This window comes from Platichthys flesus, chromosome 5 (genome assembly GCF_949316205.1).
Source record: "Platichthys flesus chromosome 5, fPlaFle2.1, whole genome shotgun sequence".
NCBI lineage: Eukaryota > Metazoa > Chordata > Actinopteri > Pleuronectiformes > Pleuronectidae > Platichthys > Platichthys flesus.
Genome location: NC_084949.1, coordinates 9,172,462 through 9,186,316, shown reverse-complemented (window position 1 = coordinate 9,186,316; position 13,855 = coordinate 9,172,462). Strand labels below are relative to the sequence as shown.

At 41.7% G+C, this 13,855-nt stretch overlaps 1 protein-coding gene across 1 annotated transcript; it reads right to left on the bottom strand.

Moving 5' to 3' along the window:
- Positions 1–5,730: 5,730 nt before the first annotated feature.
- Positions 5,731–8,027, bottom strand: LOC133953395 (myeloid-associated differentiation marker-like protein 2). The gene is made up of 2 exons (XM_062387304.1): positions 7,682–8,027; positions 5,731–6,382 (listed from the first exon to the last, which is right to left on the bottom strand). Exons 1-2 carry the CDS (start codon positions 7,960–7,962, stop codon positions 5,731–5,733), a joined length of 933 nt encoding a protein of 310 aa, XP_062243288.1. The 5' UTR covers positions 7,963–8,027.
- Positions 8,028–13,855: the final 5,828 nt, after the last annotated feature.

Here is a 13,855-nt window from a genome sequence, read left to right as displayed (position 1 = left end):
TGATACATATCCTCAGTTATCTCTCTACCGGTGTCTATGCAAACAACTTAAAATCAATATTTACTTTGCTCAGAGTCTTTGCCAGTATTTCTAATTGTGGAATTCTATGATTCCTCACTTTTATGTTCTTCTATGATGGCGTGAATGCTGACTCTCTGCACAGCAAGGATGTCATTCAGATGGATTAGTCTGGAAACAGTGGTATAATCTCTTCTGTTCAATTCGGACAAAAAGGACCCCGATGATGTCATTGTGATGTCGTTGGGGTTATTCTGGCTTATCTCAGCTCAAGCCTGAGACTTTTTTCTTTTACAGAAAGCTAATTTCAGTACATTGTTTTACAGAAAGTTTACACACAGTTCAAAGTGTGGAGAATGAAAGAAGAAGCTGGTGTTCAGAACAGCGAATCAAAGATGTTGCATTATGGGAATTTTAGCATCCAGGGGTTTCTCAAACAAGAAATTGAAAGTCAGGAAATATCAGTGACTCCTAACCCTAACCCTATAGCTCACTAAGTTGATGAAAGTGAAAAACGAAAAAATCCAAAATCCGCTCCCTGATTCTGATCCGCATCAAATTTTATGGGGTTTTCTTTGACCCTTAAGACATATTTTCAGCAAGGTTCATGGTAATCCCTCAAGTAGTTTTTATGAAATCCTGTTGAGGAACACACAGACAAACAAACAAACGCTGATGAAAACATAACCTCCTTGGCAAAGTCAATCATTTGATAGGTGCTTGTGCAAATCTTCCACTTCTCCTTGGGTCAATATAAACTTTTGAATTTTCCCAAATGACACAAAGGACGTGACGCCAATGTCGTCACATTGTAGCCTTTCCCCTGTTGCTTCGATTTGTGGAGTAATTACCCACAAAACAGTTCTTCAAACCTAATCTCAAACAAGCTGAAAATGTCTTTGATGTGTCCCTACAGCTCTGCCTACACACACACACACCCCCCACACACACACACATATACACACAGTCAATTTACCACCGCCTGCCTCTGTTCTATCACTCAGTTTGGGCATGTGCGCTGAGGCGTGACAACACTCATTCCCTCCCGTTCTTTTTTTGACAATTGACAAAACCCTGAGAGGTTTATTAAAAAATAACAAAACTCACAAACCTGTGTTTTGCTCTTCTCTTTTTTCTTCTTCTCTTTTTTTTGGGCACACAGCGACAGGCAGATCTTGCTGAAGCGTTCACAACAATTTGTTGCTGGCAGTGATTACAGCCCAGAGCTGTGTTTTTGTGTCTCGGTGTGAAAGACTGAGAGAAAGTGCTCGAGAAAATCCAAGAGAGAGAAAAAAAATAAGCAGTTTTGCGAAGTGAGAGAAGATGTGCATATTTAATATCCCAGACAGACAGAAAATCTCTCCCGAGTGTTTGTACGTCTCCCGCTTGCAGTCTGAGACAAGAGTGACAAAGACGGAATACAAAAGAAAGGGCAGAAAAGAAGTTAAGGCTTCCAGTGTAGTGTCAGCCTTCAATGTTATGTCAAAGCCAAAACTAATAAAGGATTTCCCACAGCATTTCACAACATCGGCCAGATCGAAAATCCCAAAGGACGCTGCAGTCGGAGAGCAGCAGTAGATTAAGTCATATACTTCTGTATCTCTATCCTCAGTTGGCCAGGTGTGCAGCACAGAGTGATGATGAGATGAAGTAAATCAATCAAAGAACACAACGTTTCATGACAGTGTTCTTTTCTCCACAATCATGTAGAGGGAACCAGAAGTATAGCAGGTGCCATAACTCTGACCAGGAGGTCCCAGGAGGAGACTTGTTGATTCCTCATCTTTCTGATGGTTCATTGGTATCCACCAACACGGTACCATCAAGTTGCCAGGCTGGTCATCTCTGTGCTTTGACCCTCTAATGGAAATGTGTCTGCTTCATATTGAATAGGCAATGGAGTATTATGGGATTTAACCAATATTTTTTTTTGCTTTCTGTAAAGTACCAGTGTTTGAAATTATGTCTTTTGTTGACCGGACAAGATTGAAACATGGAGAAGACACACAGCAAAGGCCCAGGTAGGAAACAAACCTGCGGCCGCTGTAGGGGGAGTCAACCCTCTGTAGGCAGGGTTCCCTGTGCCACCATGCAGGCACTAGCGTACGCCTGAAAACTAACCTTTGAATACAGACAAACAGAGAAATAATCAAAAACGAGAAATCAATGTTTGAGTTCTACTAAATCTCTGTAAAAGTACCTTAAATGAAAATGTCCATAACCAGCTCATAGAAAAACATTCAAAAGTCCAGTTTGAGCAAAAAATATATCAACCTTAATATTCAAACCAACGTTTTAAATGTTACACTCAAATTAGCATCAGTACTGTTTTATGTACTGACGCTTCTTCTTTCAAGATGCCAAACCCGGCAGAGCAGGCATTGATTCAAATCCTCTGGGAGCAGAGATGTCTCACACAACATTTGGCAAAGAAAGAGTCATGAGATGTGAGGGGAAGCTGACATCAGCAACATGTGGCATCAGAGATTAGTCAGGACAGAGAGCCAGCCGTCCCCTGTCCCCCAACGTCCCCCCAGCCGGAGAATCAGGTGGGGAATGGTTGTGATGGACACCTGTCGCAGCTCATCACTGTCAGTTCATACACTGTGGGCTGTGTGTGTGTGTGTGTGTGTGTGTGTGTGTGTGTGTGTGTGTGTGTGTGTGTGTGTGGAAACGCAGCTATGTTTAAGACAGAGGCCCACAGGGACTGAGAAGTAAAACTAGTGCCAGACATGGAACAGCTGCTAAATGGGAATCTGCAGAGGAGCATGGAGTGCAGATGCCCTGATGGAGCTACAAATTGCTCTGTAGCAACACTGTCCACCTATTTTAGCAGTAGATATATCTGGGCCCCTTTCAAATCACAGTGCTGAAATGTCAGTGAGACAGAAGAGTAAGGGAAAAAAAAGTTAATGAGGAAGAAAGGTTGTGCACACTCGCATTTGTGCAAACGTCAGTTTGTTTGCAAGCTTTCAGTCAGAGACCCTCTTCAAGGCATGAACATCATTCACTCACAAGAATAGTACAGGAGGACCGGTGCTGCCCCAAGCCTGTCCGTTCTGCCAACAGATGTATATTCTGCAGGATTTATCAGAGGATTCATTTATTTTCAAATCAAGAAACACACACAAGAAGTAAAAAGACATTATGTCAACATCAGAAAGTTAATTTTTGCAGCAAAAATCACAAACAGTTTGCACAAATCCACTTCTAAACCACTACCCATCTGCTCTTTCTCTATGTTCATGTTAGTGTATTTACTTAAACAATTTATTAAAACTGTGACAATGGATAAAATCACGCTCAGTGACGTCCTCGGCGGTCTTAACACAGATTTGGATACGAGAGGAGCCAGCTGGTGTTGGATTTGCTGCTGAGCACTGAGACAGGTTCGGTAGACGTATGCTGTGGTACAGTGGCTTCCCAAGGACTTAATATAATACATCCACAGCACTCAGAGACGTGACAGGGGAACACATTGATCCAGGATTAGAGAGATGACCAGAGATCAAAGCTGAGAGGAGTGGAGGATGGAGAGAACCAGGAGGAGGAGGAGGGGACTGAATTAAAAAAGAGAGAGAGACAAATCGTCATCGAGGGAAAGAGAACAAAGATAGACTGAGCGGATCAGATCTCCTCCTCTGTTTTATTTCTGGTGGCAGCCAGAGAGGCCTCCATCTCTCCTTCTTTATCCACAGAGGGTGCAGGAATAATGGGATAGAGAGTCACACTGTCTCACAAATGAATGATGGAGGACTCGTCTGGTGATGCATTGGGTCGTGTCCCCTACCTGAACCTGGTGGAAGTGAAAAAAGTAACCATGAAAACGTAATTAGGCATATACAAGACACATAGTGAACCAACTGTATCAGGCATGAACCTTCTGCAAGGTTACTTCAGGAAGAGGTTTCAGAGCTGGGTGAGGTGAAGGCTTCTTAAAAAATAGAGAAAAACTAAATGATAAATGGGGACTGTTTCTGTGTTTCTGTGACACACACTTGAACACAAGGGCACGATTTCATTGTTTATTCTACAAGGAAAAAATGTTCATGGGATGCATGACAGATCTGCTGGACATTTCAAATTTTCATGCTCATGTCTTATTGTGTTTCATGCTGGTGGGAGATCGTGTTTTTGTGGAAATATGAAAAGTAAGACCACTTAAATCATTAAAAAAACATTCACCTTCTGTGTATAAACAAAACTCTGTATATAAGATAAATTATCTTATATATTTAAGAAGTAAAAAGAACACATACCCACCGCTGATTAACCATGTTAGATCAGAAACATAAACAATGTACCTTTATATTACCCCTTAATTAAATCCAATGCATAAGTTAATGCTTCATGGCCCATATCACAAACCTCCACCAAGTTAGAAATAATCAGTAGTTTTTGCATAATGTTGCTAAGAGTCAGACAAACACCAATGAAAACATTACATAGAACATTTTTTAAATAATCCGTCTCCAAACAGTTAACAACTTATATCATAATATAACATTATTTGTGTGTCACAGGCGAACAAAATAAATTCAATTGGCTCTCATGTCTACAGACACAACAGATTTACTTTAAGCAGAACTCAGCTGATCTGAGTTCATTATTCAAAGCTGCTAAATGCTCCACTGTGTTCGCCAGCCAACTCAGTCTGTGTGGTGACGTGCGCAGCTGATTGCATAAGAGCATCTTCAGCAAACACAGCTTGAGGTGAGAAATGATGCTGGTGTGAGTCTGTGTGTTGCAACTACACAATGAGCTGAATGGTATTGATTAAAGCTGCTTTATGTCAATAAATGAACTCAGCTTATTTGAGTGTAAATCATTTCAGATCTTTTTTAACTGCCAGTGTAAATGTTGGGAATGGAAAGTAAATGTTTATTTTTTTAACATCAGACCTGTTGGTTATAGACATGTCAGGTCACATTTATCTTCTTCTGTGAGGGCAGGCAAACATTCCTGGGTCACACTGACCATCATCAAATTATGCAACTGTGAGTATTGACTTGAAAAACTTTGGGTCGATTCAGAAGTAGAGAGCTGTCTGATTTTTGACATAGTTTGTATTTTATATCATGGACTGACAGAAACTTTTCGTAGAGAGGCTTTCAAAATGTCAGCCTCTTATAAATGCTGTCTAACAGCTCCAGTATGAGAGCAGACAGCTCATGTTTATTTTTGGCAGCCTGGGTAATGTCTGTAAATCGCTGGTGGGGGGTTTGCAGATGCCACGCATGCCTATATCAGATTTGCTGTGAATATTCGAGACATCTATGTAGTATTTTGAATGTAAATAAAGCATAAATAGCAAGTTAATGTGTGTGACTCCCCAGGTCAAGAGCACAGGAAGTGTCTGGTGTTATGAGGATTGGGGCCTGGCTGTTTGGCGGAGGGTGGTGGTTCTCCCTGGATTTCTCAGAGGGCAGAAGGGTTCAGGCAGCAGGATGGGGTGTCTCCTCACTGGGGTGTGGCAGAGGGGTCATGGTGGCACAACTCATTGTTCACATTCCACAGCTCAGATTTAATTTGGGGTCTCGGGATGCCTCAGTGGAACCACGTGCAGCACCAGTGATGTGCAGGGCCTCGTATCTATTTCTCCGCCTCAATCCTTTCTGTCTTTTTCAATATCAAACAAGTGCACTCGCAAAATCACAAGGCGTGCACTAAACCTGTTGAGCCAGTGATGGAAAATACGTTTACCATGTGGTGCTACGCCCGTGAGAAAGTGGGCCTATGTGAGGAGACAAACTTGGTCCTCTGGGAGTAGACCAGGTCCACCAGGTACAGAACAAAGTTGACGAAAGAGAACACAGCCACCACAACCTTGCTGTCCCACGTGCACTTCCCCCGGGGACATGAGGACGGTCTCCATGGCGACCCGTATTTCGTGTCAAAGCAGAACACGGGCCACACCACCGACGCGCTCAGGTAGAGCAGAACCTCCAGGAGGGTGCACACCACTGTAAAGCGGTCAAAGGGCATGCAACGCACAGCTTTGGTCCGACCACACACGGTCATTATGACCACCAGAGCAGTCAGAGCGAAGCAGAAAGCGTAGACCACGACGCAGTAGATCGTGGCAGCGTAACGGGAGTACTCGCTCCCGTTGGCCAGAGCGCCGAAGATGATGCAGGTAACGAAACCCTGCACGACTTTGAGGAGGCCCGAGACGGTGGCCATGTAGCCCACGACAGCCTGGCCCGGCCTGGCCCGGCACAGAGCCACCTCGGCCCCGTAGGCCAGAGTGGCCATGATGGAGCAGACGGTGACGGCGATGCGGAAATCTCGGACTTCGCAGCCGGCGTAGGGACACTCGATCCGGACAAAGAAGAGCGGGTAGACCACGGACGCTGTAACATACCTGCAGGAGGACCCAGAAAAAGATGACGTCATCAAACATATATCATGTCATCAAACCAGAGGGAAAAGTTAGTCTACCGTTACTATAACATTAATGATTACACAGCTGCTTTAATACATTTCTGGACAGATTGTGATAAAGTTGCCTCTATTTGAAAATGAACAACCAATGAAAGTATGGTGAAAAGAGCTTTTTATCAGGCTATTGTTAAAACTTAGGTACGATTTTTAGAAACTTTCTACACTGAATCAGGTTGTCATTCCTCAGTACCACAATATAAAATGTGAAACATATATATTACTTAAAAACATTAAGAATATTCCAGAGAAATGATTGCCTTAGATAGGTTGGTAAATATGACACTAAACTGATTTACTTACTATTGTCACGTTGATCCAACTGGCAAGTGATATTAACTCATTCTTTTAATTTGAGTGAAACTAATTAGTCTGACTTAACTAAATAGTTGAGTCTAATTACATAGAAATATTCAGACTCAGCAAATAGCTTGAGTTTAGCTAATTTTTATTGATACACTGAAAAAAGAAATAATTTAAGTTTGTTCATCTTTAAGTTATATTAACAATATTTCTGATTATATTTGAAAGAAACTTAATTCATTGGTATGTTTTAAAATTGGTTAAATATTTTCCATCTCCATTAAAGTCGATTTGTTTTCTACCCACAACTATTCTGGATGTTAACCGTGCGCAAAGTTTCACTCATGGCACCAAAACGTATCCTTAGCAACAACAACTGCCCCCACCATAATGAAACAAACTTAAATTCTACTGGTAGGCCTACTTGCAAAGTAACATAAGTTACTGGTATTGCTGGCTGCTGCACTTTTCTCTTCTTTTTTTTAAATGTTGTATTTGACATGTTTTAGGTGCTGATTTTATACCGTCTTTATTTCAATTTATTATTTCATTATATTATTTAATTATTTTTATTGCTTCTCCGTTTTACTTACAGGGATTGATTTCCATTCTTTCTCATCACTTTTTTACAACTGTTTTTATGTTCATTCTATATCTTTATGTCTTTTATCTAAATTCATAGATTTAAAAAACTCAACTCAAACATGCTTTATAAATAAAGTTTATATATAATACTAATACTATTTTTACTTTTACAGTGCACGCACATTAAACACCTCCTACTGCACTGACAAAAAGTTTGGTTAATAAAATAAAAAGTTTTAAGAGAAAATCGATCTTCCTTCACGTAACTTTTCTGTTAATGCAACCTCAAAGACATATACACGCATCCTGACTTACACCGGAACACGTGACTTACATGAGCGTGGCGAAGGCCGCACACGTTACCGTCAGGTTGTCCCAGGATACTGGGAGGCAGCTGTGGAGACGGGTAGCATCCAGAAAGAACACCACCACCGTCATGGCGAAGCAGAAGCACCACGCCGCCATGCAGAACACACCGTGTGACCCGCTGTACCCGGCGCTGTGGACTACCATGGCGATCACAGCACAGCCCAAGGCCAACTGGCAGAGGCGGGCAGCACCAAGAGGTGAGCAGAGGGCCTTCTTGTTGAGGTATGGACCAGCCAGTGAATCCATGGCTGGTAGAGTGGAGGACAAATCCAGAGGTCTAGATTTAAGAGGTGATTCAAGTTCTCAGAGAGCTGTGGGTCGGCAGTAGTACCACAACAGAGGATGATGTGCAGTCCAACCAGTTCAAAGTTTCTAGTTTTAAAGTATTGATGACATCAATCAGACACAAGCAGACAGGATTAGCCCTGGTTCCTCTCACCCCACGAAGGAGCTTCTCTCTCTTCTTCAGCCTCTGCGTGAGCTCAGCATTAAGTTGAAGATGAAGTCACAACACTGTTTCAGTTTTTAGTTGTCTCCAGTCATGAACGAATGACTCAGCTTTGCTCAAACAGCTTCCAGGGACTTCAACGAACGTGTTGAACGATAAGCAGTGAGTGGGAACCGAGGTCGTCGGTGCACTGTTATGCCGTCGCTCTGCAGGGTCACTCTCCTCTCGCTCTGTTGGGTCTACTCACCTTGTGGGGACTCTCCGATACTCTATTTCTGTGTTGTTGATTCAGAGTGAAGAATGTGAAACGCAGAGGAAGAGAAATCTCTGGTTGTGATGTGGGAAAGCTCAAGCTGTCCAGATAGGCACACTGACCCATCGTCGACAAATACCCTTACTTAGCACATGTGCTCCCAGCAAACCACATCAGACGGGCGAACATTTCATTCCGATTGTAGCTGTTGAAAAGTTGTAGATCCTCTCTAAGTACAGGATGTTTGTCCAGAAGTTGTCGGTCAAGAAGAGTTCTCCAAACACCTCCGACAAAACCAGATTAGAACCTGCGGTGCTTAGACTGGTCCAGGCTCAGGATCACCTTCATTTGTCCAAATATGTCACACACACACGTGTGAGCTCAAGACGCCATTGGCCCTCCTCCGATATCAACTCTCATCCTCAGACTTTCTCCCTGTCTCACTCACTCTTTCTCACACACTTTCTCCGTCCTCGTCGTCCCTCCCTGTGCTGTGAAGTGGGGGTTCGTCCTCTCAGTCAGACCAGAATGGAAGTTATGTAGGGTTGGGCCCTCACACCCGTGATGTAGTGAGGGGTGGGGGTCGAGAGCAAGCAGACATATATACAGACCCTGTGGAATGAGGTGAGATGTCTGACCCCCGTGCCTTCAGGAAAATCTGTCAGCACATCCAATAATCAATATAAGTAATAGATAATGAAGTTACACTTATAGGTAATATAGATATTACTCCTGGGAGGGCAGAGGTGACGTCACCAAGGAGAAATTGGATGTGTTCAACAAAAACTGTAATAAACTGTGTCAAGTGTTCAGATCCTTAACCCTCTGATACACAACAAGGGTAAAAAATGACTCGTATTAATTACTGTGTTATTTCATGCATTAGTGTTTCTTTGGAATATGTTTGAAATAAATTTGTTGATGAAATATCTCGTTTTTGATTACCGCAAACCATTGTTTTCCTTTTTCCTTTCTAACTTTATAAACAAACTCTTAATTTTGTATTTCTACATCACTTTTACACACATGGATAAAAAATGACCAATACAGTACATATTCAATATGAAACACCTACCATTCATTTCCCACAGGTGCTTTTGCACATCATGCTTACGTCAACTCACATTATAAGTCTAATTTTACAACCAATTGCTGGTGAGAAAGGTGAATATGTACAATACTAACTAGCTGTGAGCTAGCTAGCTTATTTTCTGGCCAGCTAACCATAGCTAGGTCACCAAAATAAAACTCAAACTATAACAGTATATAGTTGAAAGACTGATTGATTTTCTTTATCCAGAGTGTTAGCATTGCTGGTCACTATCATTTCAGACTTTATGGTTATTCTCTTGTCTACCTAATTTCTGACCTGTTGCTGTAACAAGTGAGTTTCCCCGGTTTGTGGATTAATAAAGATTTATCTAATCTTATCTTATCTTTTTAATGTAGCATCATCCCTGTTATACCTCCACATACTCAATTTGGATTTATAATCTCCTTGTGTGTGGACTTTGCTTTTGTATATTTGGATTTATCTTTATTTGCAACCGAACCCTTAAAGAAACTAGAGCTAAAAATACTTGCGCTCCAGGAACTAAGGCCCATTGGAATGTTCTTTACAATGACATCGACACTCCACTGTAGCAGGTGTGTGTTCTGTAATCTGTGGTGTCTGTGTGTTATAGTGAGCCGTTTTAATCCAATTTGGATTAGACTTGTTGAACTGGTTTGGGGTAAAGTTAAAATTGATTTCATAAGTTAAAATTGATTTCATAATTTGCTGGACCTTGAAAGTTAAAAGTTTCGGTAGCCTACCTATAATATCAAATATGTAATGTATTAATTATATAATGTATTAACAATTTAAGAGTGTAGAAAACTGAATATTAAAACTTAGGTTAAAACGCAGGCGGAGAGTTTTTTTTAAATCTATTTCAGATTAAATGAGCAAAATCTGAAACACGCTAAAACCACAATCAGTTCAATCCCTTCATGTGGATGTAACACCACAGCAGCAGTCCGCTCACAGCTCCATGTCCATGCACGTTAACTTTCTGTCGCTGAGCTCTGTGATGATCACATCACTCCTCCGGTCTCTGTCTCCACCTGCAGGTACACTTTACACTGACAGATGTTAAAACAGCTGCATCTGAATCATGCCACCAGGCTGTCATGTGTTCACGTGATGTGGCACAAGACTGATGCAGGGATATAGAAGTGTATGCATCCTCAAATTACTAACTTTATTCTAATAAGTAAATCCATCCATGGATTATCTATACCGAATGTCATTTTTAAGGGGGTCTGCTGACATTGGGCGAGAGGCGGGTTCCACTCTGCACAGGAACAAATCAATCAATGTGGAAATGTACAAATAAATGAGTCAATACTTGCAATTTCCCTGCATATTCTCTGCTGAGACAACACTGATAAACAAGGTCTGGGTTAAAAATAAATCGTATTATTCCTCAACCGGCAGCTATTTGAGGGCCAGTTCCTTTCCCTTGGGGGGGGGGGGGGGGGGGGGGGAATGGCCACACTGGTTATTGATTCAGTGTGGTGTTCCTGTAAAATGTCCAGATGAGTTCCCTCATCTGTGGGTAATGAAGATGAAATGAACTTTGTGAGTTTCCTCGTGTGCACATGTGCAGGACATGTGTGTGCACGTGCATCTGTTTATATTTATTGCGCACGCTCGAGCGTGTTGTTTGTTTGATATGCACCTCTTGTGTAACAGTAATTGTAGGTCACACTGTGCTGTCATGGTTCAGATTTTTTTATTCCAGTTCTCGCCACAGGCAAAGCAGATTTATTTGTGCCGAGCATTATCCTAGACAGAGGTCATTCTCAGCACTAAAAAGCATAAACACTGACAACATTGTAAATTACCATGTTGACACAGCTCAAGAGAATAAAAAAGCAGAATCTCAAAAATCTTGTGAGTAATTGTTCACAGACTAAAGCTACAGAGGTCTCAGTGACATAGTGAAAGAGGATCATTTAATTTCCCAGTTCAAATCCTGAGTTCTCATATTAACTGTCTTTCTTGTCTGTAGGTATTTATGACACATTGCGGTATAGTTGGATGTAACAAAGTACATTCACTTTATCACTCTACTTAACTATATTTTTTATGTACTTTACTTAAGTAGATTCGTTTTCACTCAACTACATATATCATCAAATATCTTTACTTTCTGCTCCACCACTAAATGTATCATGTTCACATTATATGTCGCGATATTATATCCAATTTAATGAAGATTGGGAATCTTCTTAAGTGGAAGTGTTATCTCTTCTCCGCTCACTGTAACATCTGTGCAGGGCAGCTGGTGGGAAGAGCAAAGCAACAGACAGGATTATATTTTGCAAAGACGATTGGATGGACGACAATGAAATAAAAAAATTATAAGCGGTGGCTTTTGTCTGGTAATGAACAAAATATCCTGAACAGAAATTTAAGCATTAAACTGTTTCTGCTCCCAAAGCAGAGAGAAGAGAAGTCATGTGATGAGGTCAATCTGAAATCTCCATTCATAGTCATGATAAATTCGCCCTTCATTGATTAATGTTGTTTTTAAAACCGGAGTGAACACAGAAAGTCTCGAGCGGAGAATCATTCCACTCATCTATAAAATGATCTGCTACTCTTTATTATTTCTCACTTAATTTTAAACTCATTTGTCCCCTTCAGGATCCTGTAGATGATCCTGAAGGGGATTTTTCCAGTAATCGAAGAACAAACACATTTACATTTGACTAAAAGAAACAAAGTTACAGCTGTGCAATGCAATGAGATTTGTAGACAAGTCAGATGCTAAATGAAAACTAGGGCTACACAGGCAAGTCTGTTGCGGTCGGTGGAGAGAGAGCGATCGATGATCAAGCGTGCGTTTTGCGCTCTGTGGCAAGGATAAACGCTTCACTTCCTGTATCCAGCAGGTGGCGCTGCGATGTAAGTCATGATGTCTTTGTAAATGTCATCAGGTCGCGACTCTTGTCTTACATGTCTAGTTTGGACTTGATTGGACCAAATATGTCTGAGATACAGAAGCTCATGTTTTGATGGCGTGAAATCAAACTTTGACGCCAGGCAATGGTCACAGTATGTGATGAAATCAAATATACCCAGTCAGTTTATATCTCCATCTTGTTTAGGTGACATTTCAAGAAGTTGAAGTTGATTTCATGGAAGCCCTACGACAAGATCATCAGAGTAAAATTTTAGAAAATGGCCAAAATGGCCACCAAATCTAAAATGGCGGGCTTGCTTATTTGTCTAGCATGTCTATACAAGAGACTTATTTCTTTGTCATGAAAAGACACATGTCCCTAGCGATTTTTGTAGATGTAGGCCAATCGACACAACCAGGTCCAATAATATAAACAACAGTCCTTTGCTATTAGCTACTTAAATTACACCTCTAAATTCTAGATCAAAGCCAATTGACTTGCATATAAAGGAGAATCACAATATAAGCAGAATCAGATTAACTGTTAGTAGAAATCAACACAATGACAAAGTAGACCAGCACTTCAAGGCAAAAAAAAATCAGACGTGTGTTAAAGTCTAAAATTCATTCAGCTCTGTCTCTTTGAATATATCTAAAGTTAGGATGGGACTGTGTCAGTCACTTGGAAAAATGCAATCTGATGATGCTGCCCAACATAAGGGGTACAGCGTCAACAAAAGCCTGCAGGGTCTCCACCGAGCCCTCCTGGACACAAGGAGGAAGAACCAGGAGCTCGCTGTCGAGAACGCCGCTCTAAAGGAGGAGGCGAGTGAAAAGGCTAAACTGAGGAGCCAGGCAGCAGAACAAGCGTTTCTGGCTGAAGATAACATTTGTCTGAGAGAGCAGGACAAATCAGCTCTGGCTGCATATAACACAGCTCTTGAGCAGCAGGCGGCACAAAAGGCTGCTCTGGCTGCAGAAAACACTATTTTTAAGAAGCCTACTGCTAAGAATGCAGTTATACAGAAGCATGTGGCAGAGATAGCTGCTCTGGAGCAGGCAGCACAAAGGGCTGCTCTGGCTGCAGACAACGCTACTCTTAAGCAGCTGACTGCTAAGAATACAGTCATACAGAAGCATGTGGCAGAGAAAGCTGCTCTGACAAAGCAGGCTGCAGAAAGCACTGCTCTAGCTGCAGTAAACGTTGCTCTGAAGAGGCAGCTGACTGCTGAGTACAAAAAACTGCAGGGGCACATGATCTCTACTACATTACAGCTCGTTCGGGCCAGAGAGGACTGTGTCGACATGATGATGTTTGTTAACACTGCAAGAGCCAGAGAGGAAGAGTTTGAGAAGGAGCTTGAAGTAATGAAGACGACGATGAAAGAGAAAGTGGAAGAAAACATCTCCCTGACCACTGATCTTCATCTCCAGCACTTGGGGAACCAGAAAGTCGAAAATGACTGGAAGGTGAAATTTGCAGCT